The sequence below is a fragment of the Eschrichtius robustus genome, chromosome 8 (assembly GCF_028021215.1).
Source record: "Eschrichtius robustus isolate mEscRob2 chromosome 8, mEscRob2.pri, whole genome shotgun sequence".
Taxonomy (NCBI): Eukaryota; Metazoa; Chordata; class Mammalia; order Artiodactyla; family Eschrichtiidae; genus Eschrichtius; species Eschrichtius robustus.
In genome coordinates this window covers 15,817,373-15,841,148 of record NC_090831.1, presented here as the reverse complement: position 1 = coordinate 15,841,148, position 23,776 = coordinate 15,817,373, and the positions used below count along the sequence as shown (strand labels likewise).

At 41.8% G+C, this 23,776-nt stretch overlaps 1 protein-coding gene and 1 pseudogene across 24 annotated transcripts in view; one reads left to right on the top strand and one right to left on the bottom strand.

Moving 5' to 3' along the window:
* Window positions 1-23,776, bottom strand: part of NRCAM (neuronal cell adhesion molecule) — an 84,063-nt gene that overhangs the window by 35,299 nt on the left and 24,988 nt on the right. For 14 of the 24 annotated variants that reach the window (XM_068549896.1, XM_068549899.1, XM_068549902.1 and 11 more), the window contains 8 exons: window positions 21,808-21,939; window positions 11,331-11,474; window positions 9,950-10,061; window positions 8,118-8,284; window positions 7,566-7,713; window positions 6,069-6,193; window positions 5,595-5,624; window positions 3,972-4,073 (listed from right to left, as the gene is read on the bottom strand). In XM_068549896.1, the coding sequence (XP_068405997.1) occupies window positions 3,972-4,073; window positions 5,595-5,624; window positions 6,069-6,193; window positions 7,566-7,713; window positions 8,118-8,284; window positions 9,950-10,061; window positions 11,331-11,474; window positions 21,808-21,939 (960 nt within the window). The remainder of the gene's footprint in view (window positions 1-3,971; window positions 4,074-5,594; window positions 5,625-6,068; window positions 6,194-7,565; window positions 7,714-8,117; window positions 8,285-9,949; window positions 10,062-11,330; window positions 11,475-21,807; window positions 21,940-23,776) is intronic. The other 10 variants (XM_068549898.1, XM_068549895.1, XM_068549887.1 and 7 more) reach the window with 1 other exon arrangement.
* On the top strand, window positions 15,386-15,504 carry LOC137768955 (5S ribosomal RNA; annotated as a pseudogene).

The following is a 23,776-nucleotide window of genomic DNA, read 5'->3' as shown; positions in this document are numbered from 1 at the left end:
AAAATATATGTATAACTGAATCACTTTGCTGTAAACCTGAAACTAATACAACATTGTAAATCAACTATACTTCAATAAAAAAAAAGAAATGCAAAAAATAGGTATTTAGATATACATTTCTGTGTATTAAGGAGTTAGGTCTATATAATCTAATAAGTGTTTATGTCTTAAAATCTACTGGGCACCACATAACTTGTCCAACCTTGTAAACAGATTTGACACCATCTTCCTCATTTCCTGTTTCACACTTATTTTCACATGGTACTCGCTTTTTATCACCACAAAGGCTTTGCAGAGATATGACGCTGTCACAGTGTGATGTAGCACTATTAATACTGAAACTGTGAACTGCCTCCAGCTAGTATTTCATGGGGTGTCTGACAGACGTCACAGTGTTTTTTAAAAACCAAAATTTTGGGGCTTCCCTGGTGGCTCAGTGGTTAAGAATCTGCCTGCCAATGCAGGGGACACGGGTTCAAGCCCTGGTCCAGGAAGATCCCACATGCCGTGGAGCAGCTAAGCCCGTGTGCCACAACTACTGAGCCTGTGCTCTAGAGCCCATGAGCCACAACTACTGAGCCCATGTTCCACAACTACTGAAGCCTGCACGCCTAGAGCCCGTGCTCCGCAACAAGAGAAGCCACCGCAACGAGAAGCCTGTGCACCACAAGGAAGAGTAGCCCCTGCTCACCACAACTAGAGAAACCCCGCGTGCAGCAACGAAGACCCAACGCAGCCAAAAAAAATTAAAAAAATAAAAACCAAAATTTAAAAATCAAAAACTTAATATCCAGAGGCACCCCTGAGGTTTGCTGAGGTTCTGTATGGTATTTCAATGCATGGTTTGAGAACTGTAGTTCTGCCCGGTCTCCCCATTCTCCCTCTTGTTCCTCTCTAGACCATTTTCAATACAATAGCCAGTGTGATCCATTCCTCTACTTCAGGGGTCCCCAACCCCCGGGCTGTGGACCGATACTGGTCCGTGGCTTGTTAGGCTTGTTAGGCGAGCGAGTGAAGCTTCATCTGCCGCTCCCCAACGCTTGCATTACCACCTGAACCATCGCTTGCATTACTGCCTGAACCATGGCTCACATTACCGCCTGAACCATCCTCCCTCTCCCCCTCCATGGAAAAACTGGCTTCCACGAATCTAGTCCCTGGTGCCAAAAAGACTGGGGACCACTGCTCTACTTAAATCCCTCCAATTCCTTCCCAACCCCTACAGCGCCCTGCACAGTGGACACCCAACTCCACCCACCAACTCTCTGCCTCTTTGACCTTCTCTCCTCCTTCACTTCTTCTTGTTCATTTCACTCCAGCCAGCCACAGCGGCTTCCGAGAGACATGCTCCTGTCTCAGGGCCTTTGCTGTTTCTCTTGCTCTCCCTGGAAACGTCTTGCTTCAGTTAAATGCATAGTGCGTTCACTACCTCCCTCCTCATGTCTTTATTGACATACTCAAATGTTACCTTCTTTTTTAAAATTTATTATTTTTTTAATTGCTGTATAGTTGATTCACAATATTGTGTTAGTTTCAGGTGTATAGCAAAGTGATTTGGTTATACATAAATAGATGTATATAACTATATTCTTTTTCCCCATTCTTTTCCTTTATAGTTTATTACAATATATCGAATATAGCTCCCTGTGCTATACAGTAAATCCTTGTTTATCTATTTTATATATGGTAGTGCACATCTGTTAATCCCAAATTCCTAATTTATTCCTCCCCCCCCTTCCCCTTTGGTAACCATAAGTTTGTTTTCTATGTCTATGAGTCTATTTTTATTTTATAAATTAGTTCACTTGCACTATTTATTAGATTCCACATATAAGTGATATCATATAATATTTGTCTTTCTCCATCTTACTTCACCTAGCATGATACTTTCTAGGTCCATTCATGTTGCTGCAAATGGCATGATTTCATTCTTTTTTATGGCTGAGTAGTATTCCACTGTATATATGTACCACATCTTCTTTATCGATTCATGTGTTGATGGACACTTAGGTTGCTTCTGTGTCTCGGCTATTGTAAATAGTGCCACTATGAACTTTGGGATGCATGTATCTTTTTGAATTAGAGCTTTCATTTTTTCTGGATATATGCCCAGGGGTGGGATTGCTGGATCATCTGGTAACTCTATTTTCAGTTTTTTAAGGAACCTCCATACTGTTTTCCATAGGAATCTTACCTTCTTAAGGTAGCCTTTCCTGACCACCCTGTTTGTAATTATACCCCTGACCCTCATATTCTTTACTCCCCCTCTCCTGCTTTGTTCTTTGCATGACCTAAACATGGACACACGCATAATCATGTGTATAGATATATGTGTGTTTGACTCCTCTTGGAAGCAGATGCAGAGACAGAACTAAATGTGTAGGAGATTTATTTGGGGAAGAGTCCATGGAATATAAAAGAGAGAGAAAGCAGGAGACGGCAGGGAAGATCTTCAGACCGTAATGCAGGTCTGACATCTGAGAAAGGAGAGGGGAAGGAGGTCTGTGTGGAAAAAGCCTCAGTCTCCAATACAGATAGATTCAGCCAGGTCAGCGAGGAGCCCAGAGTGAAGTTCTGCAGGAGGCATGGCTGAATCTAGGACCCTCGCTGTGCTCAGTCCCTGGACTAGCTCAGGAAGAGAGGGGCCTCACGGGAACACTGCAGCTGATACCTAGGGAGAGGGCAGCAGATGCAGCCTGTTGCTGACATTCCTTGTAGTGGGTTCTCTCTTACAAGGAGATCTGAGTAGTGTGTGTGTGTGTGTATGTGTGTGTGTGTGTGTGTACACATATATATATATTTACACACATATATACATATATATAATGACATTATACACAATAACATAACACGTATTAATTTTATCTTATTTGTGTTCTCAATTAAGATATAAAATTCATATGCGCAGAGATTTTTGACTGCTTTGTTTTAGAAGAATGCCTGGTACATAATAGGTACTCAATAAATGTCTGTTGAATGAATGAACGAAGAGTAGAAATGCCTTGAAATCTAACGGTATCATTTTAACGTGGGTAAAAAGAGTCTCCAAGCATCCTCACCAGCTAAATCTGGCTAATGTACTGAATTGACTGGAAGATTCAGCATGAATGAATACATATTCTGATCAAGGACCAAAAACTCCACTGAGAAAGGAACACCACCAAAGAACACAAGATAGAGAGGACGCTTTTGTTTAATTTCATTGGATCTGGTCTGCTTTACCAGCAGGTACAATAAATCAACACACATGTCACTTCAGCAGTATCTTAGGTCATCATCGGAAAGGAATTTAGTCTTCCTGCAGTATATACCCGAAGGTAGTAATATATTACAGACTTGTGTCTACTCTCTTAGGTATCTTTTTGGTTTTAAAACTTGTAAGCTTATCTATAGTCTAATTTTACTAAGCTCTTCCAGTACCCTTATGGCATGGTCCCTCACCTGATTTTATTGTCTAGGCTGATGTCATCAAGGTGAGGAGGTGACATTGGCGACTGTGCCACTTTGTAGCCAGGGCTAATGGAAAGAAAGAGACCTGATGTCTACCCCCAGTTCTGTTACCAACTGTAGGTTTGAAAAGTCACTTTACTCACCAAGTCTCAATTTCCTAATAGCTAGACTGGTCCTTCTATTGTTTTCTCCCATATTAATGGGCAAAATGAATAACTTGCAATGCATCTTCCTACTGTGGTAGAAATTAAAGGTGATTCTTATGGATCTTAAACACAAAACGATAGTGTATTTGCTTAATTAACATCTTCAGCAATTAATTAGTGTCCCAAATCAGAAGTTGTAACCAGGAATAACTCCAGCTCTGAATAACAGAACATAAATAAATGTTTTGGTTCTATTAGCAATGAAGCAGAGAATGCCAGCAAATATCTTTTGCAAGGAATTTCAATTACATGGGATACAGTGCTTTGAAAATAATCATTAAGTTTATCAGTGAAAAAGCAAATGACACCACATACTTGTAATAGGGCTATTGTTGTCATCGCCTGGGGTCCATGACAGCTGAACACTCCTGTCTAGTTGATCCGTCAATTCTAAATCAAAGGGAGGATTTGGGACATCTGTAGACCAAACACACACATCATAGTTAACCACCCGACCTTAGGAGGTTCTCCTTTACTCATGATACTATTCTCGGAGGGGACTCTTAAAGACACAGCACATGTAATGGCCAGTGAGCATGCAACTGAAAGGAAATGAAAACAGCTGAGGCTGCTGGGAACACACACGCACACCCAAGAGAACCCCTCAATGAGCTCTGCTTGCTTCTCTTTGAAATGAAACTAAATCCCTTGTCACCAAAGCCAGGGGAGGACATGTATGGTTCTCCAGCACTCTCAGTGCGTGTCTTCTCATAAACATAGAGGAGCACAGACAGAAAAAATAATACGGAAGCTGAATTTCTAATAAATGGGAAACAGAGAATAGGAAATGCTGAAAAACAAATACAGGCAAATGTATGTACTATTAAAAGAAGATGCAAGTGTTCTTTCTGAAACATGCTAAATTACAGATTTGGGGGCACCTGAAGAATATTTATACTTTTAAGGGAATTCTAAAATTGATGCTATGCAGGTAGCCCTCGGCATGCAACCTTATGTGGACGCTCAGTACAAGTCAGTCAGGCACACAGGGAGGTGTGTTTATTCTCAGAGGACACCAGGGTACAGATGCCTGTTGGGACGAAGGTGTCTGAGGAGCGTGTCTGCCTCTTCTAATGGTGCTTCTGAGATCTAGAGAGTTAATGTTCCCCCTGGGTCTTTTCCTGGCCTTGCTCTTGGGGGAGCCAGAGGCCATAGAAAAATATGAGCACTTCTTTCCTACCAGTAAAGAAGCGGTAAATGTCTACAAAGGACAGGTCTTCTATAGAATAATTCATAATACTATGTAACATCCAGCTGAGTTTTCACCACAAAATTAATTTTTGTATTTTTATGTTGAATAAACATGAGGGTTCTTTAATCAAGAAGATTTCGGGAAAAAAATCGATTTAACTTCCCGACTCAGAAAAATCATGCGACGTGAAAGTGTCCTCCTTTTCGTCTTTCTTTAGTGATTTATCTTCTGTGAACACAGTGAGTTGGTGGTTTTCTTTGATAGAAAGGTCAAATGTTGTACTAAGCAGCCATTGTTTTCCTATGTAAATTTCTTGAAAATGGAATCCCCAAACAACATTTAGTTTTCCAGAACAACTTTTAATAGATTGAAATGAAAACCTAAGTTGTGGAATGATATTTGAAATTGCTTTTTCAGTCTGTAAAATATGGACGATAGCTTTTGAAAAAGCACTATGCTACTTTACAAGGAAATGCTGTCAAAGAGGGACTTTTAGCAAATGAAACGACTCTGCAAGAACACATGAAATACTTGGAAGCGAGTGGCAATATATTCAGTGAAAAGTTGCAGAGTTATAATGAAGAAATGATTTATAGCAGTAAATGGACAACACGGCAGAACACCTGACAGAGCCCTTTTCCTTAAAGAAGCACAATGACATGATAGAGAAAAGAAAGTAATGGACTTCTTCTGTACATGTGAAATTGTTTGAAAGAAAACAGAGAAAAGGACTCATATTAGTTTACCGTAAATGGGAGCTGGAGTTGGAGTAGGAGCTAGAAAGGACAGTAATATAAAGGAGTTTAATCAAAATTAGTAGCGGACAGATATAAGATAGCACAAGAAGACAAAGACTGAGCATGATTAAGATTATAAACCTGAGCCTTACGCTTGGCTGTGAGACACAGCATTGATAAACATGCAGTAACAACATAGGGGGAAAACCCCTTCGATTTTAAATAAAGGTAGATCATTTCCCCCCAGTTTTCTCATAAAAATATCACTAATGTGCTTAACCACCATTTTATTGCAGTGCTGCTACAGAGTACATTTATACTGAAATTACTGGCTCAAGGGCATCTTTCAAAGAAGAAAGATGTGGGTATTTAACTCACCTATAAAATGCTAAAACTGTAACAAGCAAACAGTTACTACTGACAATTTTTCCTTTCAGCCTAAAGCAGGGAAGCCAGTTGTGCTGTATGTGTTCTAGCTCTTACCGACAACGCTGAGCACAGCACTGGCCGAAACGCTGTCCAGAGTTGTGTTGGCCACACATGTGTAGGTCCCACCATCATCATCACTGACATCAGCGACCACCAAATGGTCCTTGTCAACAGTGAACCTGTAATTATCACATGCTCAAAGCGGCTGGAATGGACATCCCACCACACCCAATGACGGTTTTCCTGGCATGAAAGCAACTGTGAACTTGGTAAAAGGGAAAGATGATAAAGATTTGCAGCACATTAGAGCTAAAATCCTATACAATACATGCCACTTTGATAATGATTAAAGTTGGAAAACATTTTGAATGAGTGAGAAGCTTGGGTTAGAAATGATGTCAAGTCATTTAGTCTGATGGCTTTCAACCACGCCTCTGGAGTTTTTAGGAGCTTCGTTAAGACCAGGGGCATCTAGAGCTGAGCGGGGGCAGCTCCAGTTACCCTGAAAAGAGGGTTTTCCTAGGTTTCTGCTGCTACCACTCATCGGGCTCAATTTCTAACAAAGTGTGTATTTTTAAATAATTTGATATTAATTATTATTTTTTTTAATCAAACTATAGTTGATTTACAATGTTTCAGGTATACAGCAAAGTGATTCAGTTTTATATATATATATATAATACTCTTTTTCAGATTCTTTTCCATGATAGGTTATTACTGGCTATTGAATATAGTTCCCTGTGCTATACAGTAGGTCCTTGTTGTTTATTTTATATATAGTAGTGTGTATCGTTAATCCCAAATTCCCACATAGTTCTTTTAAGGACCATTTACAAGCAACAGGGCACCATTTGGGCACAGTTGAAAGAAACCACAGAAACCATTTCTACCAGCAGACAACACTCATTCCCGTCGGGGTGTTGCTTGTAGCCCCTCTGCATCAGCTAAAGTTCTCGTCTTTGACTCTGTGTACTTTGACAAATCGAGAGCCTCACCTGGAAAATGGGCATGACCTTTCTTTCATACCAAGCTAAAGGAATGCAACGTGCTCAGGCTCTTTCAAATTCTTTACCTGTTTTTTTTTCTTCTCCTCCTTCTACTCGCTTTAGGTAAAATGAAAACTCCCCATCCAAATAAAAACTAGTGTCCTGTAAAACACTGATGAAGATTCAGGTTCACTCTGATGATTAAAGAGATCGTATTTCTGCTTATTTGTAAAATGGGAATGAAAACATCTGTTGAGAGTGCACTGTACAAGTTAGAAAACAATGGATGTTGTTCAAAACCTGAAAGGTTTTTCACATCCTGAATTACACAGGAGACCAACACAAAGATAGACAAACATTCTCAGGGTCTTATTTCTATAACTTGATACCTTTTTAGGTCCAAATATTCTATAGCATGAAGAGAAAATGTATATCTACTTTGGAGAGAGAGCAGACTTCAGAAACTTTAAAAACATAACCATTAAGATACTGTACAATAAACCTTTAGTTCAAGAGCAGCTTAAAGAGAGAAGGAAGAGAAAGGAAAGAAATTGTCTTCAAATACCTTCCGTCACTGGGCAGCTCCCCGTGGTCCTTCAGCCACGTGACGGTGGGGATTAAAGTGTGATCGTGTTTCACTATGCATTCAAAGGACACCGTGCTCCCTCTTTGCACCACTGCATATTCAGGCTGTTTAATGATCCTCGTTGGATCTGAAATGGAAAGTTACCGTTATCCATTGCCAAAGCTGGAGAATTTAACAGAATCAAGACATAGAGAACAGACTTGTGGTTGCCAAGGGGGAAGGAGGGTGGGGGAGGGAAGGAATGGGAGTTTGGGGTTAGCAGATGCAAGCTATTACATACAGAATGGATAAACAACAAGGTCCTACTGTATAGCACAGGGAACTATGTTCTATATCCTGCGATAAACCATAATGGAAAAGAATATGAAAAAGAATGCATATATGTATAACTGAATCACTTTGCTGTACAGCAGAAATTAACACAACGTTGTAAATCAACTATACGTCAATAAAGAGAATTTTTTTTAAAAAGCTGGAGAATTTGCTCAAAGTCTCATAATACTGAAAAAATGTTTGTCACCTCTGCCTCACCTTTGATCTCTAAGTGAATGTCATTCTTCGCCATTCCTAACTTATTCCTTGCAACACATGTATAAGTTCCCGTACTGTCCTTCTGGGCCACAGGAATTTCCAAAGTTCCATTTTCATGTAAAACATAGATATCTTCACGAAGAGCACTCCCTTTAGCACCTTTAAACCTTCATTATGAAAATGATCACAAAGAGGAATAAAAATATTATAATTTGAAGTCAGACATGAAATGCCCTGTTCAAGGTCCAACACACCACACGATCTGCATTACAGTATCAAGGTCAGAGACGTTTGGAATCTGCACAAGCATATTGCATGCTTGTAAATCAGGGGGGTTAATGCAAAGACAGATGTCAAACTGGAGAATTCAGTGATAAATGGTGCTTGAAGGATTAGGATGACAAGACAAAACACTTAATTTGTAATTTTCATTATAAGAGATTCATAACTTAATAAACACATTATTACCTATTTTATCTCTAATAAGTAATAAAATAGACACAATGAAGACTGCTCTTTTTGACCTTTCCCCCCTGCTGTGATGTGTTTGTAACTCCATCTACACGTTACAATTCTAAAGAGATTTTGACTTCAAGGTTACAAGGGTTGTACTTTTGAGAGTATAAATAGGAAAATATTCAGGGAAGGAGAAGAAGAAAGTACGCAGGTAAAGTATGTCCACATTGAGCTTCCAGGTTAGTGTCAGACAGGAGAAGTGAGGATGGATGAAAAGCCGTGTGAAACTAAGCGCTAATCCATCTCCTTTGCTAGGAAATTTTCTGCACAAGCATCCGTGTTTGGGCTTTAATCCTACACCTGGCTTTAATCTCACACCAGGAAGTGGAGCCCCACATAGTGTCTGGCACCTGAGAGACAATCCATAAATAACGTTCCAATTTTCTTTCACTCATTCTTTCTGAGCTGCTGCCTCTCCTGGCCTTGTCTCTTTCAGCTCATGCTAAAGCAAGCTGCGAGGATGACCAGGACTGATACCACGAGTGGTACGTGAAAAGGGATGGTCTAAAGAGGGAGTGAAAGGATACAGGGGAGCTTGGTTGTATGGGCTTCCCTGGTGGCGCACTGGTTAAGAATCCGCCTGCCAATGCAAGGGACACGGGTTCTAGCCCTGGTCCGGGAAGATCCCACATGCCACGGAGCAGCTAAGCCCGTGCACCACAACTACTGAGCCTGTGCTCTAGAGACCGCGAGCCACAACTATTGAGCCCGAGTGCCACAACTACTGAAGCCTGCACGCCTAGAGCCTGTGCTCTGCAACAAGAGAAGCCACCAGAATGAGAAGCCCACGCACTGCAACGAAGTCCCAACGCAGCCAAAAATAAATAAATAAAGTTTAAAAAATAAAGAGGGAGTGAAAGGATACAGGGGAGCTTGGCTGGATCCAAGCCAGGACACTCAGTGGGAGAGGAACACTGGTAATAGCAAATTCTGTTTTTTAAGCTTATGGACCCTGTGTCTGCCCCAAATGATATTTTATGACCAAGGAATGTCCCCCAACCCGTCCCTCTCGCTATCATTCATGACGTCCCGGGTGATGTCCGTAGCACTGTAAAATACAGCCACTTTAATTTCTTTCAAAAACATTTACATATCCCTCTGGGATGGACAAAGCGTGCTGCCAAGGAGATCATCCATGTGACAGTATTTACCACAGAGTGAGTTGTTAATAAATATTTGTGAATACATTTAATAATTAATAGGATGATGGCTTCTGCACTGCCTTTTTCCTGTCTGTTCTCTAAAACCCCACATATTGAGAAATTTGAAGGCTTTGGCAAATGCAAATATGACAAACAGATATGGCCACTACTTACCACTCGATGGTAGGCAGAGGAGACCCAAAGAAGGCACAGTCTAGTAAAGCAGGCCTGTTTGCAATGACTTGATAGAGTGTGTCTGCAGACGTAAAGATTCGTGGTGGCTCAGCTAAAAACGTTTTGGAAAGGTAAAGTAAATATTAAAATAAAATAAACACTTAGGCCCACCCGTATTTTATTGTATTTTTTTTCAGGCCATTAGAATTCATGTTAAGGCACAGCCAATGTATCTCTCCCCTTGTGTTCTCAGGCAAGTATGACCCTGCCAGTCACTCAAAGTGGAAAAATACAAGTTTCCTCCCTCTGCCTCACGTCCTGCATCTTAATCAGGCACAGTATTTTAATAACTGATTTCTTTATCTATATCTCCAACTACACTGTGAGTTCCTTGCAGGCAGGGAATGGGACTTTTTATTGTTTTCTCCCCATAAACCAGCACAGTGTCTGGCACAAAAACTAATGGCCAAATACACTTTTGTTGGATGACTGAGCCATCAGAACCTCGGGGTAATAATGGGGGGTGGGGGTGGGGGGGCAGTGGTGGCGAACATCCAAGCCGGCAGAAAAAAGGCAGGATGCTGATGACTCGAAACAGCACCAGAATCAAAACTGCTTCCTCTCCCTCCACCAACATCTTAACGGCTCAGCTCTTCCTGTGATTTACTGACCTTCATTTCAAGCATGAGGGGAAAAATACCACATATCGGTTGGCTTCCTGACCCTAATTTTGTTTGAAAGGGAATCTACTCACTTACAGAGGTGAAATATAATCCCCCGGCGTCATGAAAACAACTCTCACGTAAATTCTTAACAAATTTGGTATTTTAGTAGTTTTGTCCCACAAGAGAAATACCATGTTCACATAAACCCAACCCTTTCAGAGTATGTTTATGTCACCGTTTTCTAAACATATTATTACGAATTGATAAATAAATGTACGTCTGTGACTTAGGTCACGGCCAAACATTATGATTAATGCCTTACTTTCCAAAATCAGAATCATGAAATTGTCATTCAGCTTGTCAGTTTCTAAGGCTGGAACAAGCAGTCACATTCAGTGAGGAAGAGCCACCCATGCCCTTTTCCTTTTGAGGGGTTTGACACAATGTAACTGTCTATGAACAGAGCAGCCTCTTTGATTATCTCTACAATGAGGAATTTGCCTTTGTAAAAACCGTGTTATGAAAGAACTTTTAAGGCCAGACTGTAATTTCCTTTAGGGCAAGGTTTGTTATCTTATCCATCTTTGTATATCCCTTACAGCTCCAAGTTCTGTGCCACTGCCTAGTAGATGCTTAATATATTTCTGCTGAATGAATGAACAACAACAGCGGTCATTAATTTAATTTGCCATGTCTTTAATAAAGGGAGAGCTTACCCAGGACATTTACAAATGCATTTGCCAGTAAATATCCATATTCGTTAGAGGCATTACACTGATACACCGCACTTGATCTTTCTTGAACGTTTGAAAAAATAATGGTGTCGCCATCTATTTTTCTGCTGGGGTCATCAGGGGCAACTGTTTGGGTGTAAAAATAAAAAGTATATATTCATTCCTCTTTACTTAAAAGATGTAAAGCTTGAACTCTAATTTACAGTAAGTGGAAGACTGATCTAGGTATACGCAGTAAGAAAGAGAAGACCAACAACCCAAGCAGAAACCACAGCTTTCCTTCCTCATAATTTAGTTATCACTTATCATCATGGGTATATGCTTGATAACCATTTAGTTTTAAATGGATTGATTCTTCTCAGTATTATTTTGAGAGGCGCAGGGAAAAAAAGCAACACGTTAGGTGTAAACTGCAATACAAATTCAGAAAAACATTACCTTGTTCACAAAGAAATTATGGTTATTTTTGAGGAGGCAAATTAATTATCAAGAGGAGACAGCAAAATCTACTCCAAAAACAGAAATCCTTTAGATCATCCAAACCTGAGTCTTTTAAGAGCCTCTTATTGAAATAGATTGATAAATAAAAGAATATGTAAACAAATATAGGGCTAATAATCAAATGGGAAAATATGTATTTTCTTGTTTTGACAATTCCTGAGGCTGAAGTAGAAATAAATTATGTGAGATTTCTCTTAAAGGCAGCAGTTTCAGCTAAATCTCTCAAATACTTAAAAAAATGTTAAGACCAGGATTGATCCTTACTGAAGCAGAATGGAACAGGTTGGTAATATAATATATGAGAATTCAGTCCAAGGCATGCCCAACAATTTGGAAGTGCTGTGCTATTGGACATATTTTCCTTTTTGTGAACACTAAATCTTAGGCTGTGACATTACATGGCTTTAAAAGTACACTAAGCACTTCCCTGGTGGCGCCGTGGTTGGGAATCCGCCTGCCAATTCAGGGGACATGAATTCGAGCCCCGTTCCGGGAAGATCCCACATGCCACGGAGCAACTAAGCCCGTGCGCCACAACTACTGAGCCCACGTGCCACAACTACTGAAGCCTGCACGCCTAGAGCTCGTGCTCCACAACAGGAGAGGCGACCACAATGAGAAGCCTGCGCACCAAAACAAAGAGTAGCCCCCGCTCACTGCAACTAGAGAAAGCCTGCGTGCAGCAATGAAGACCCAACGCAGCCAAAAATAAAGAAAAAAACGTACACTGAAAGGGGTAGTAGGTGTCTGTCTCAGCATGCTGATCAAAATCAAATCTAAATAACAGCACCCATATATTCAATATCCTGTGATAGATCATAATGGAAAAGAATATGAAAAAGAATGTATATATGTAAAACGGAATCACTTTGCTGTACAGCAGAAATTAACGCAACATGGTAAATCAACTATACTTCAATAAAGTAAATTAAAAAAATAAATAACAGCACCATTCCTCTTAAACTGCTCTTGCACCTTGAACCACTTAATAGCCTTTACTTTCATTCTAAACACCCTTTTTCCTCTTCTTTTTTGTTTTTAAAGATTTTTTTGATGTGGACTATGTTTGAAGTCTTTATTGAATTTGTTACAATATTGCTTTTTTTTTTTTTATGTCTTCGTTTTTCAGCCACGAGGCATGTGGGATCTCAGCTCCCCCGACCAGGGATCGAACCCGCACGCCCTGCATTGGAAGGCGAAGTCTTAACCACTGGACTGCCAGAGAAGTCCCCATTTTTCCTCTTTGATGGCAGGAAAAGGATGGGCACCTAAGACATATTTATCACTGCCTTTAGACTCCTTTATCACTTTAAAAAGCTTCAAATAGCTGGTTCGTCTGTGGTTTATTAATGAAAATAAATAATAAAAATAAATCAAACTATAGTTATTTATCCTTGTTTTATCACACATATTCAAAGTATCATGCCTACTTGTACTGCGTTAGCTTCTACTGACGCTGAACAAGTTACTCCAAACTTAGTGGCTTAAAATCACACAAATTTACTATCACACAGTTCTGTATGTAGTTGTATGTCTGACACTCTGACCACAGTCAGTAGCTAATTTAGGAAATCATCTTAGATGCTCCAACTAGTTCAGCTAATGATAGGTGAGCCAAGATGCTTCGAGTTGGCATCTTAGCTCACATCCGCTGTTTATGACGCTAATGATTTCAAAATGGCCTTAAGGAACATGTTCTCTGTAACCAGAAGAAAAATACAAGTTGCAATTCCTTTGACAGAGTATAGATTTCCTCAGTTAATGACAGCAGAGGATTGACACGCCACACTAGCCTAGGAAGCGGACTGGTGCTGCGGCCGGCGGCCAGGTACCCTGAGAACGCAGCATCCCTCAGGGCAGCCCATGTTCCTTGTCCCACATCGCAAGTCCAGGATCATCGGGGCCTTTCTGATACATACCCTCAGCAATGTCTTTCCGCTGCCTCAGCAAGGCGTGCTGGTACAGAGCAGCATTTTGGGAATCTCTTTCTCTGTCAATTATTCTTAGCACTTCTGGACCCAGTAGTTGAGCGCTCAGTGCTGGGCCTCCTCAGGGGACTCCCAGCGCCCACGCCGTGTCCATTCTGACTGCACCCCTGTGGACCCAGCAGGCAGTGGAGGGCCAGGAGTCCCTCCAAATTCCTTGAATATACTAAGCTCTTAAAAATTACATCACCGTGTGTTTAATGGGTATAGAGTTCTAGTTTTGCAAGATGAGAAAGTTCTGGAGATCTATTTCATAACAGTGTGAATGTACTATAACACTACTGAACTCTATGCTTAAAAACGGTTAAGATGGTAAATTTTCTGTTATGCATGTTTTTTTTAAATTGAAGTATAGTTGATTTACAATGCTGTGCCAGTCTCTACTGCACAGCAAAGTGACTCAGTTTTACACATACATACATTCTTTTTTCAAAAATCTGTTTTTTTGTGTGTGTTAGTTTCTGTTGTACACCAAAGTGAATCAGCCATATGCATACATATGTCTCCATATCCCCTCCCTCTCGAGCCTCCCTCCCATCCTCCCTATCCCACCCCTCTAGGTCATCACAAAGCACCGAGCTGATCTCCCTGTGCTATGCTGCTGCTTCCCACTAGCTAACTATTTTACATTCCATTATCGTTTATCCGAGGAGATTGGATATAGTTCCCTGTGCTACACAGTAGGACCTGTTATGTGTTTTTTTAACCACAATAAAAAGTTACTTCACCATGAACATGGAAGACTAGTTCAATTCACAAAGCCAGTAGGACGATCTTCGCCTAGTAGGGATTCATCAACCACAATACACACCATTTAAAAGAGCTTTTATGTAGCTCACAGCTGCATTTTCTTTTTTTGCTATCAACTCTTTCCAATGTTATTCTTTGCTTGAGAGGCATCTGAGTGTATCTGCCTTATTTCTGCTAAATGGTGCAGCCTCCAAATATTTATTTTTGGCGAGGTATTTAGAAATTAAATAAACCCTTTAGGTGAGAGTATTAAGAGTGGAAAAGCAGATATTTCTCCATGGGGGTTTGGTCTCCATTCTCCCTAAGCACTTACTAAAGAAACACAAGCAAACCCAGGAACTCTCACGGTGACATATGGAAGCTCAACGGGTACTGGACAAAGAATCAAATTGCTAGTGCAGAGAGACTTGAAGCCTTTGGACTCTGTGTCCTGGCTACTGGGTGGGAGTAACTCTCCAGTATCCAAACCCAAATTACTCAAAGGAATAAGAACTAATTCTGGGAATAATCAACTTCTATTGCCATAAATGCACACTGGGGAAAGAAACTGAAGAGCATAGAATTACCACCATACAACTTAAAGCCCCAAAGGTAAGGTTCAGAACTGGGGTGACAGTCTCCCAACAATGGTTTCTTTTATTCTACCTCTCCCGACACAGCTGGCCAAAACCATGAACGCTTCCAACATTTAGAAAGTGAGAATAATAACAGTGAGCGCCACCTTACATGTAAAAAGTACTATCAAGTTTTAAAATATTTTTTATATCTGTTGCATAATTTGATTTTTAAAAGAGCCTTGTGGTCTACAGCCATACCACCCTGAATGCACCCAATCTCGTCTGATCTCGGAAGCTAAGCAGGGTCAGGCCTGGTTAGTGCTTGGATGGCAGACTGCCTGGGAATACTGGGTGCCATAGACTTAAAAATAAAATAAAATAAAAATAAAAAGAGCTTTGTGAAACAGATTAAGTAGATAGTAGTATGTGCACCTCGGAGATGAGAAACTACAGACTTAATGGTTTGTTTAATGCCTGATTACTGCTCAGATTTTCTGAGTTAGTCTCCTTTATAAACATCTCCTGAAATCTGAACATCTGAGCATAATGTAGAACAAATCTCTGGGGGAAGAGATGACTTTTCTTCTCCATCTAGGCATTCTATCCCCTATAAGCGATGCCACTGAGCCCTTTACTTTAAAAAAAAAAATTATTAATTAATTAATTAATTTATTTTTGGCTACGTTGGGTCTTGGTTGCTGTGTGCGGGCTTTCTCTATTTGCGGCAAGCAGGGGCTACTCTTCGTTGCAGCGCGTGGGCTTCTCATTGCGGTGGCTTCTCTTGTTGTGGAGCACGGGCTCTAGGCGTGCGGGCTCCAGTAGTTGCGGCACGCGGGCTCAGTATTTGCGGCGCGTGGGCTCTAGGGCACACGGGCTTCAGTAGTTGTAGCACGCGGGCTCAGTAGTTGTGGCGCATGGGCTTAGTTGCTCTGCGGCATGTGGGAATCTCCCTGGACCAGGGATCGAACCCGTGTCCTCTGCATTGGCAGGCGGATTCTTAACCACTGTGCCACCAGGGAAGTCCCTGAGCCCTTCACTTTTGAGAAAAGGAAGAAGAAAGATGCCTTGGTGGAATCTTGGGTCGATCCTGGACCACGCCTCCGTTCCCCTGCCTGCTCATCATGTGTTACTGGCTTTCAGTCTGTTCCTCCCATGTCAGCAAAATATGTAACTGTGGCAGGAGAAGGTCTTCTGTCCATTCTTATTCCCTTCATTCCATCCCCTTCTCATCTTTTAGAGAAAAGGGGCCTTTTAACATAATAATAGCGTGATCTTACGTATGCTCCATGTGGAAGGATCTGAGAGATCTACCCCAACTCGCATGCGAGATCATTAAAGACCTACAAGTGTTATGCTCTATGCTGCCTTCTAGGACAGGGACAGGAATCTTGGTGTCCACAGTCTTGACCTTGGACATTTTCTTTCTGATCCTGGGTTCTACTTCCACATCCTCCCAGACACTGTGGGTCACACAATAAAAATCAAAGTTCTTTTTCGGCACCAGCACCTCTGCAGTTGTGTTCTTTTTCCTGACTTCTGCAGGTGGTTTAAAAAAAAATTTTAGGTGGTTTTGGACAAATTCCATATTTAATAAGTCTGTTTTATGCTTCAAGGAAAGTTAAAAGTAACCTAGCCACTCCTGGAGGGACAGAGCTTTGGAAGATACTGAGATTAGAGCCCAAGCTCTTTTTGAATGAATTCTTCCGGTTTTGTAAAACAGTAGGTGCCAGGTCTGAAATGCACAGTCACAAATCAATAACACTGTATTTTGCTGGCACTCCCCTGGTGGTCCAGTGGGTAAGACTCTGCGCTCCCAATGCAGGGGGCCGGGGTTCGAACCCTGTTCGGGGAACTAGACCTCACATGCATGCCATAACTAAAAGATCCCGCATGCTTCAACTAAGACCTAGCACAGCCAAAATAAATAAATAAAATACATATTGAAAAAAACCACTGTATTTTGCTAACAGAACCCAAGTCTGACCCCTCCCCCTCCTGATCTAGCTTCTCCTTTTACAGTCCTCATGTGCCCTTGGCAGCCAGAGCCCGCAGAGGTGGGAGGAGAGAGTGGCAATGTCCTTAGGTGATTGCCCACAAGTCAGGAGTGGGGAGGCTGTGTACCTGGTACTGTGGTCCCCTGATAATGTCTCTGTTGTGCAGCAGCTGGCGGCGATGTCAGGCACCTGGTGGGGGTGCTGCACGATGATACTGCAGAAGCACAGCTATTCCCTGTCCCTGCCCCTTGGCAAATGGTCCACGCAAGGTTTCTGCAGCCTCTTAAGTAGAAGGTGTCAGCAAGCCAGCCTGTGTTCCCAGCTAACCTCTGGGTTCTACCCTAGTCTCCCCTTGAATCCTCACCATGCCAATTCTGTGCCACTATCTACTATGGTAAATTTTGCTCTTTCCTGCTACCCCTGCCTCTCTGCCGTCCTTCCTCCTTGCCCTGTCATTGTTGAATGCATCTGTGGGTTGCAAACTCAGCAAACTGCAGATGAGAAACAAGCCCCAGTCTCTTGTTTCCAGAATGGGACCCAAACCTCAAAGGCAGTTCTGTTTAGAGGCGTCCGAATTCACGGGCAGGGTGGACAGGGGAGAAGCACGAGGCTCTTCGAATTCTACTGATGTGGGGACAGTCTTCTTCTTCATTTACTCCCTTTCCTGGATCAGGAGAGGTCCACACAGGGTGGGACAGGTAGGGTTCACTTGGAACGTAGCTGTTTAAGACTTAGTATCTACAAATGAACTTATCTATGAAACAGACTCACAGACATAGAAAACAGACTTGTGGTTGCCAAGGGAGACGGAGATGTGGGGGAGGGATGGATTGGGAGTTTGGGATTAGCAGGTGCAAACTATTATATAGTGAATGGATAGACAACAAGGTCCTATTGTATAGCACAGGGAACTATATTCAACATCCTATGATAAACCATAATGGAAAAGAATATGAAAAAGAATGTACATGTATATGTACAACTGAATCACTTTGCTGTACAGCAGAAATTAACACAACAAAGGGACTCCCCTGGTGGCGCAGTGGTTAAGAATCTGCCTGCCAATGCAGGGGACACGGGTTCGAGCCCTGGTCCAAGAAGATCCCACGTGCCGCGGAGCAACTAAGCCCGTGCGCCACAACTATTGAGCCTGCACTCTAGAGCCCATGAGCCACAACTACTGAGCCCACGTGCCACAACTACTGAAGCCCATGCGCCTAGAGCCCATGCTCCGCAACAAGAGAAGCCTCCGCAATGAGAAACCCGTGCACCGCAATGAAGAGTAGCCCCTGCTCACTGCAACTAGAGAAAGCCCATGCACAGCAACGAAGACCCAACACAGCCAAAAATAAATAAATTTAAAAAAAAAGAAATTAACACAACACGGTAAATCAACTATACTTGAATACAATTTAAAACATTTTTATATTAAAAATTAAAAAAATTTTTCATTAAAAATTAAAAAAAAAAAGACAGTGTCTAGCCAAGAAGTCATTCAGCAGAAGCTGTAGGTAGACTAGCGGCTGAGGGTGGGGATGGGGAACAGCGGTGGCCCTGCAGTACCGTCGTGCAGAGAGCTGTGAGGGTCCCCCCCCCGCCGGCGCCTCAAGCCCAACGTCACCTTTCAGTTCCGAGATTCCAAACAGTAATCCACGCACTTTTAGCTTGGCTACCAGATGTGGAGAAAGAAACCTTCCAGGGACACTTCTCATCACCTCGGTATAAATACACAGCACCTGCTCCCAGCACTGTGGGGCGGCCTGGCGGCCAGGGCCCCCGGCTTTGTTGCCAGACCGCACGGGGTTTCTCTTCCTGCTCGCCCACCAGAATGACTGCTCCGAGGCGCGCCAGAGGCCAAGGGGCCCTGGATCTGCAGGCACCGTGGAACTCTCATCCTAGCTCTGCTGAGCCTCCTGTTTTCCTTCCAGCGTGCACTTAACACATACTTTGGGGATGGAAGAAATGAACTGATCTGGAACCTGATTTGAAAGATTTTGTTCTGGACCCAATCAGATGATTCGGGGTTACAGCAGACAGGTTCCACTTGTCTCCAGGGACCACTGTCCTGCACCCCCTGTCCCCAAAATGCAGGCTTTTCACTGTTGATCCTCCCCCCAGATATTTCATTTAAAGGGGAGGGTCTATGAGTACAATTTCAAAGCTGACTTTTTAAAGTCTAGTTGACTTACAATATTAGATTAGCTTCGGGTGTAGAACATAGTGATTCGATATTCCATAGATTATATTCCATATAAAGTTATAAAATACTGGCTATAGTCCCTGTGCTGGACATTACACCCTTGAATCTTATTTTACACCTAGAAGTTCAAAACTCATTACAGCTGCAGTTACAGGGTTCCCTGAGAGGCACCACCTGTGCCCGGTTTGGAAGGCTCACAAGCTGAGCCCATCAGGAGGAAAGATCAGCTTCCTTATTTTATCTCCCCTCGTCCTTGTGTCACTGACCCACCTACATCTCCATTTTCCCCTGCTTATGATTGCATTCTGGCTGCGGAGCTTGAGGATTTATCTTTCCAACATTCCCTGGCTCCCTGGCTTTCCTGCTCAGAAATGATGGATGTCCCCTCCCACCTGTCAGTTTCCCTGAGGCCAGACCTCAGGGGCACATTTAACCTTCCATAAACTGGCACAGAACCTCTGAGATACAAAACACAGTGCCAAAGTGCTGAGCACGCGCCATCCTTTATGCCATTCTGAACACATTGCTAAGAAAATCAGATATTCTACCAAAAAACTTACTTTTCAGTTCTGGGCTTTCTTCCACTTTTTCTCAGTTTTCACCTATATGCCTCTGAGAGTGGCAACAGCTTCCCAATGCACAACCCCAAGATACTCTCTGCAGTTTTTCCTGATCCTGATCCTAGCTAAAATTGGGAATGGAAATATCCAAACCCGATTTGCTGGCCTCCTTAGTGTCTGTGTTCTCCCAGGAACATACTTCCTTTTACAGTAAACACAGGCTGTCTGTTTCTGAGGATCCGATAAGTACTGTGTTGTGTGACACACACTCCTAATAAACACTCATGGAACCGGGTCTCTCACCCCCTCTAGACCTGCAGTGGTAAGACCTTGATGGTGAGAAGAAGGGACGTGTGTCATTTAAAATCTGCCAGCAGCTTTCAGATCCATCTTAGGGTGAAGACTATTTCAGGAAAGCCAGTTTAATGGCCCTTTTGGGTATGTAAGAGTAGAACCAATTTTTGATCCTGGCTTGGAGGCAACGAGGAGCTAAGCTGCTCAACATCATAATCCTGAAGGTTGTCTTTATTGGGGGTAAAGAATATCTTTGCAGATTATTATGCTACTGACTGGGAGAGTGAACCTGAGGCTGGGTTTTAAACAGAAACCGGTTCTCTCTCTCTCTCTGGGTCTAAGAGAAGGTCTGAACTTCAAGAAGGGGGAAATGTCCAAAGATTCGCCTCTCGGTAGCAGCTGGTGGTGAGCGGGGTCAAGACAAAGGAAAGGCAGTAGGCTGCCTGTGAATGGCCATGGCTTAGGAATCCGGGAGCAGAAAGACGCAATATCCGTTTTAAGTTTTCTTTGCTATAATTCCCTTATATTATGCTCAAGCCTTTAACCAAGTTTTGTAAAACTGGTCCTTGTGGTGATTTAGAAGACTGATGGAAAGCCTGTGGTCACACTTTGGGGAACTGTTCCTGGCAGTGGGGGGTGGGCAGCCTGGACAACCTGGCTGAGAGACAGCTGGAGTGGTCCAGGGAAGGTGGCAGAAGAGGTGACACGTGGCAGCTAGGACCATATAGGTATCGCTCAAGGATGATCTCAGCAATACGGAGGGAGGGAAAACTGGTCAAAGATGGAGCACCCAGCAAAGGACTGGGGTCAGAGGATGTGTGCTTCTTTGGGTATTAAATGGGATGGTGACCTTTCAAAACTGGAGAACGTGGGAACATCTGGGCTCTACTTAGGAATGAAAACCTCTTTAAATTAAGACAGTTGTATTTCTTATTCTTGTCATATCCACCGTCTCTATTCCTAGCCTCCCCACCCATCTCCTCTGACTCCTGTGATGTTTCCACAAATCACCTGACATTTTGAACAAAGAAGATAATCTGAACTTTTCAGTGATGTTTATTTCTCACCCTATCATTCTTCCTATGATCCATGTAAAAAACAGAGGAAATATTGCCAAGTTCCAACCAGCACATACAGTTATGTTAATAGCATAAACGGGACTTCCCTGGTGGGGCAGTGGTTAAGAATCCGCCTGCCAATGCAGGGGACACGGGTTTGAGCCCTGGTCCGGGAAGATCCCACATGCCGCAGAGCCACTAAGCCTGTGCGCCACAACTACTGAGTCCGCGTGCCACAACTACTGAAGCCCACATGCCTAGAGCCCATGCCCCGTAACAAAGAGAAGCCCCTGCTCGCCGCAACTAGAGAAAGCCTGCGCACAGCAACAAAGACCCAACGCAGCCAAAAAAGAAAAAAAAAATAGCATAAAGGATTCGGTCATAATAAATTATATCTAAAGGTAGTTAAAATTAAAATCTAAAGGTAATTTCATGCCTCTGTTTAACTTATATATGGCTTCCTTCCTTAAGCCAAGTTATTTTATCACCGTTTTTACCCTGTGGAGATGTCACTATGCTCCGAAAATATACTGCAACTGAAGCCACTCAAGGAAACTTACTTTCTATCAGGACTCCATTCAATAACCAGCTAATTCTGGGTTTGGGGTTGCCATTAGCTCTGCAGATCAGGGTTCCATCCTCTCCTGGGGACAGCACAAGATTTTGAGGTGCTATGATCCAGTATGGAGCCGCTTTGTGAGAAAAGGAAAAAAAACCCACAAAAAATTGAATCAAATAAGTTATTCTAGCAAACTTAGTATACTGAACTATCTTAATAAAAATAAGTATTTTGCAAAACATTTGTTAGTTTCATTTTTTTTAGAGTGAATAGATATATGCTTCAAAGAACACTTCAGATTTTCAGAAGAATGTTTAAGAAGACTCAGTGACATCTATTTATTATTTCTAGAGCCTTTTGATTCAAATATCGTCATCTTGTTTTACATTACGTTAATCAGACATCGAAGAGGTAACAGATTTCTCTAACGTTGTAGAGGAATTTACAGGTACAGATAGGGCTAAGGAACATGAATTTAAAATCTGAGCCCTGTAGAATACATACAATTATAAATCTGAGCCCTGTAGAATACATACAATTATAAAATTGGGAAGCAGTTTTTAAAGCTTTGCATTTTTGAAAAGCTGCCAAGTTAGTATAGAGTGTTCTTATAAGCCCTTCACCAGCTTTCTCTTACAAAACCATGGAACAGATACCAAAACAAGAAATTAACACTGGATACCATCAGCTCAACTACACACTGTATGAGGATTTCCCCTGTTTTTCCCCTAATGTCTTATTTCTGTCTCAGGACCCTGTCCTGGACACCACATTGCGTTTAACTGTCACATCTTCTTACTTAGTTTCCTCCGATCTGGAAGTTTCTTGCTCTTTCCTTGTTTTTCATGAACCTGAGACTTTTAAAGACAACTAGTCAGTTATTTTGTAGAACATCTTTTTTTTTTTCTTCTAAATAATCAAGAGCTTTTTGGTTATTTTTTGTAATAAGGAACATCCTCTTTTCATCATTATCAGGACAGAAATGGAGAAAAGTGAATATATGTCAGTGTTAGCCATAAGTGTTACATATCAATGTTAATTACTAGCCCAACACTAGAAATAAGTTCTCTATCATCTCTTTTTTTTTCATGGAGAGTTTCTTCCTTGAACATCCTTCCAGACTTACAAAGGAGAACTAGCCAACTGAATTCTTTCAGGGATAAATCAAGCTTACTAAATTGCTTAATCTTCGTATTTCTCCTAAGGTATGTTCTCTACTTCTTATCTGTAACTAAAATATTATGTGAAACATTTTCAACATGCTCTCATTCCTAGAGAATGTTTCTACCAGTGACTATTGAATTCTCCTATAGATCAATGGGAAGGTTTTAAGTGAACAAAAGCTTTTCCATCTAAGGTCAAATTTAGTGATTTCTGAGTGAAGAACTCCTGGATTTTTAGATTATAATCACCATCCAACCACCGCCATCAGTATCATCAAAATTACTTCTTTTTTAAAAAAAAGGTTATACTCCATTTACAGTTATTACTAAATATTGGCTATATCCCCCGTGTTGTACCATAGATCCTTGTAGCTTATTTTAAACATCATAGTTTGTACCTCTTAACCCCCTACCCCTTTATTGCCTCTCCCCACTGGTAACTGCTGTTGTAGACGTCCATCATATCTGGGAGTACATGATATTGACATGGCTTATTAGCGGTTATATTAACCTTGATCACTTGGTTAGAGTGATGTCTGCCAGGTTTCTCCACTGTAATGTTATTATTTTCCTGCTTTCCATGTTCTATTCGTTAGAAGCAAGTAAGTCCAGCCCTCACTCAAGGGAAGGACAATTAAGCTCCATCTCTTTAAGGCACGAGGAGTAAAGAATTTGTGGACATATATTAAACCTGTCTCAGTAATTAATTTTTGGGGGGTGAGGGGAGAAGAAACACTTTGAGGCTATGCAAATATCCTGTTTCTCCTTAAAGGTCCATCCCGTAATTTTAGCCTTCATCACTAGCTC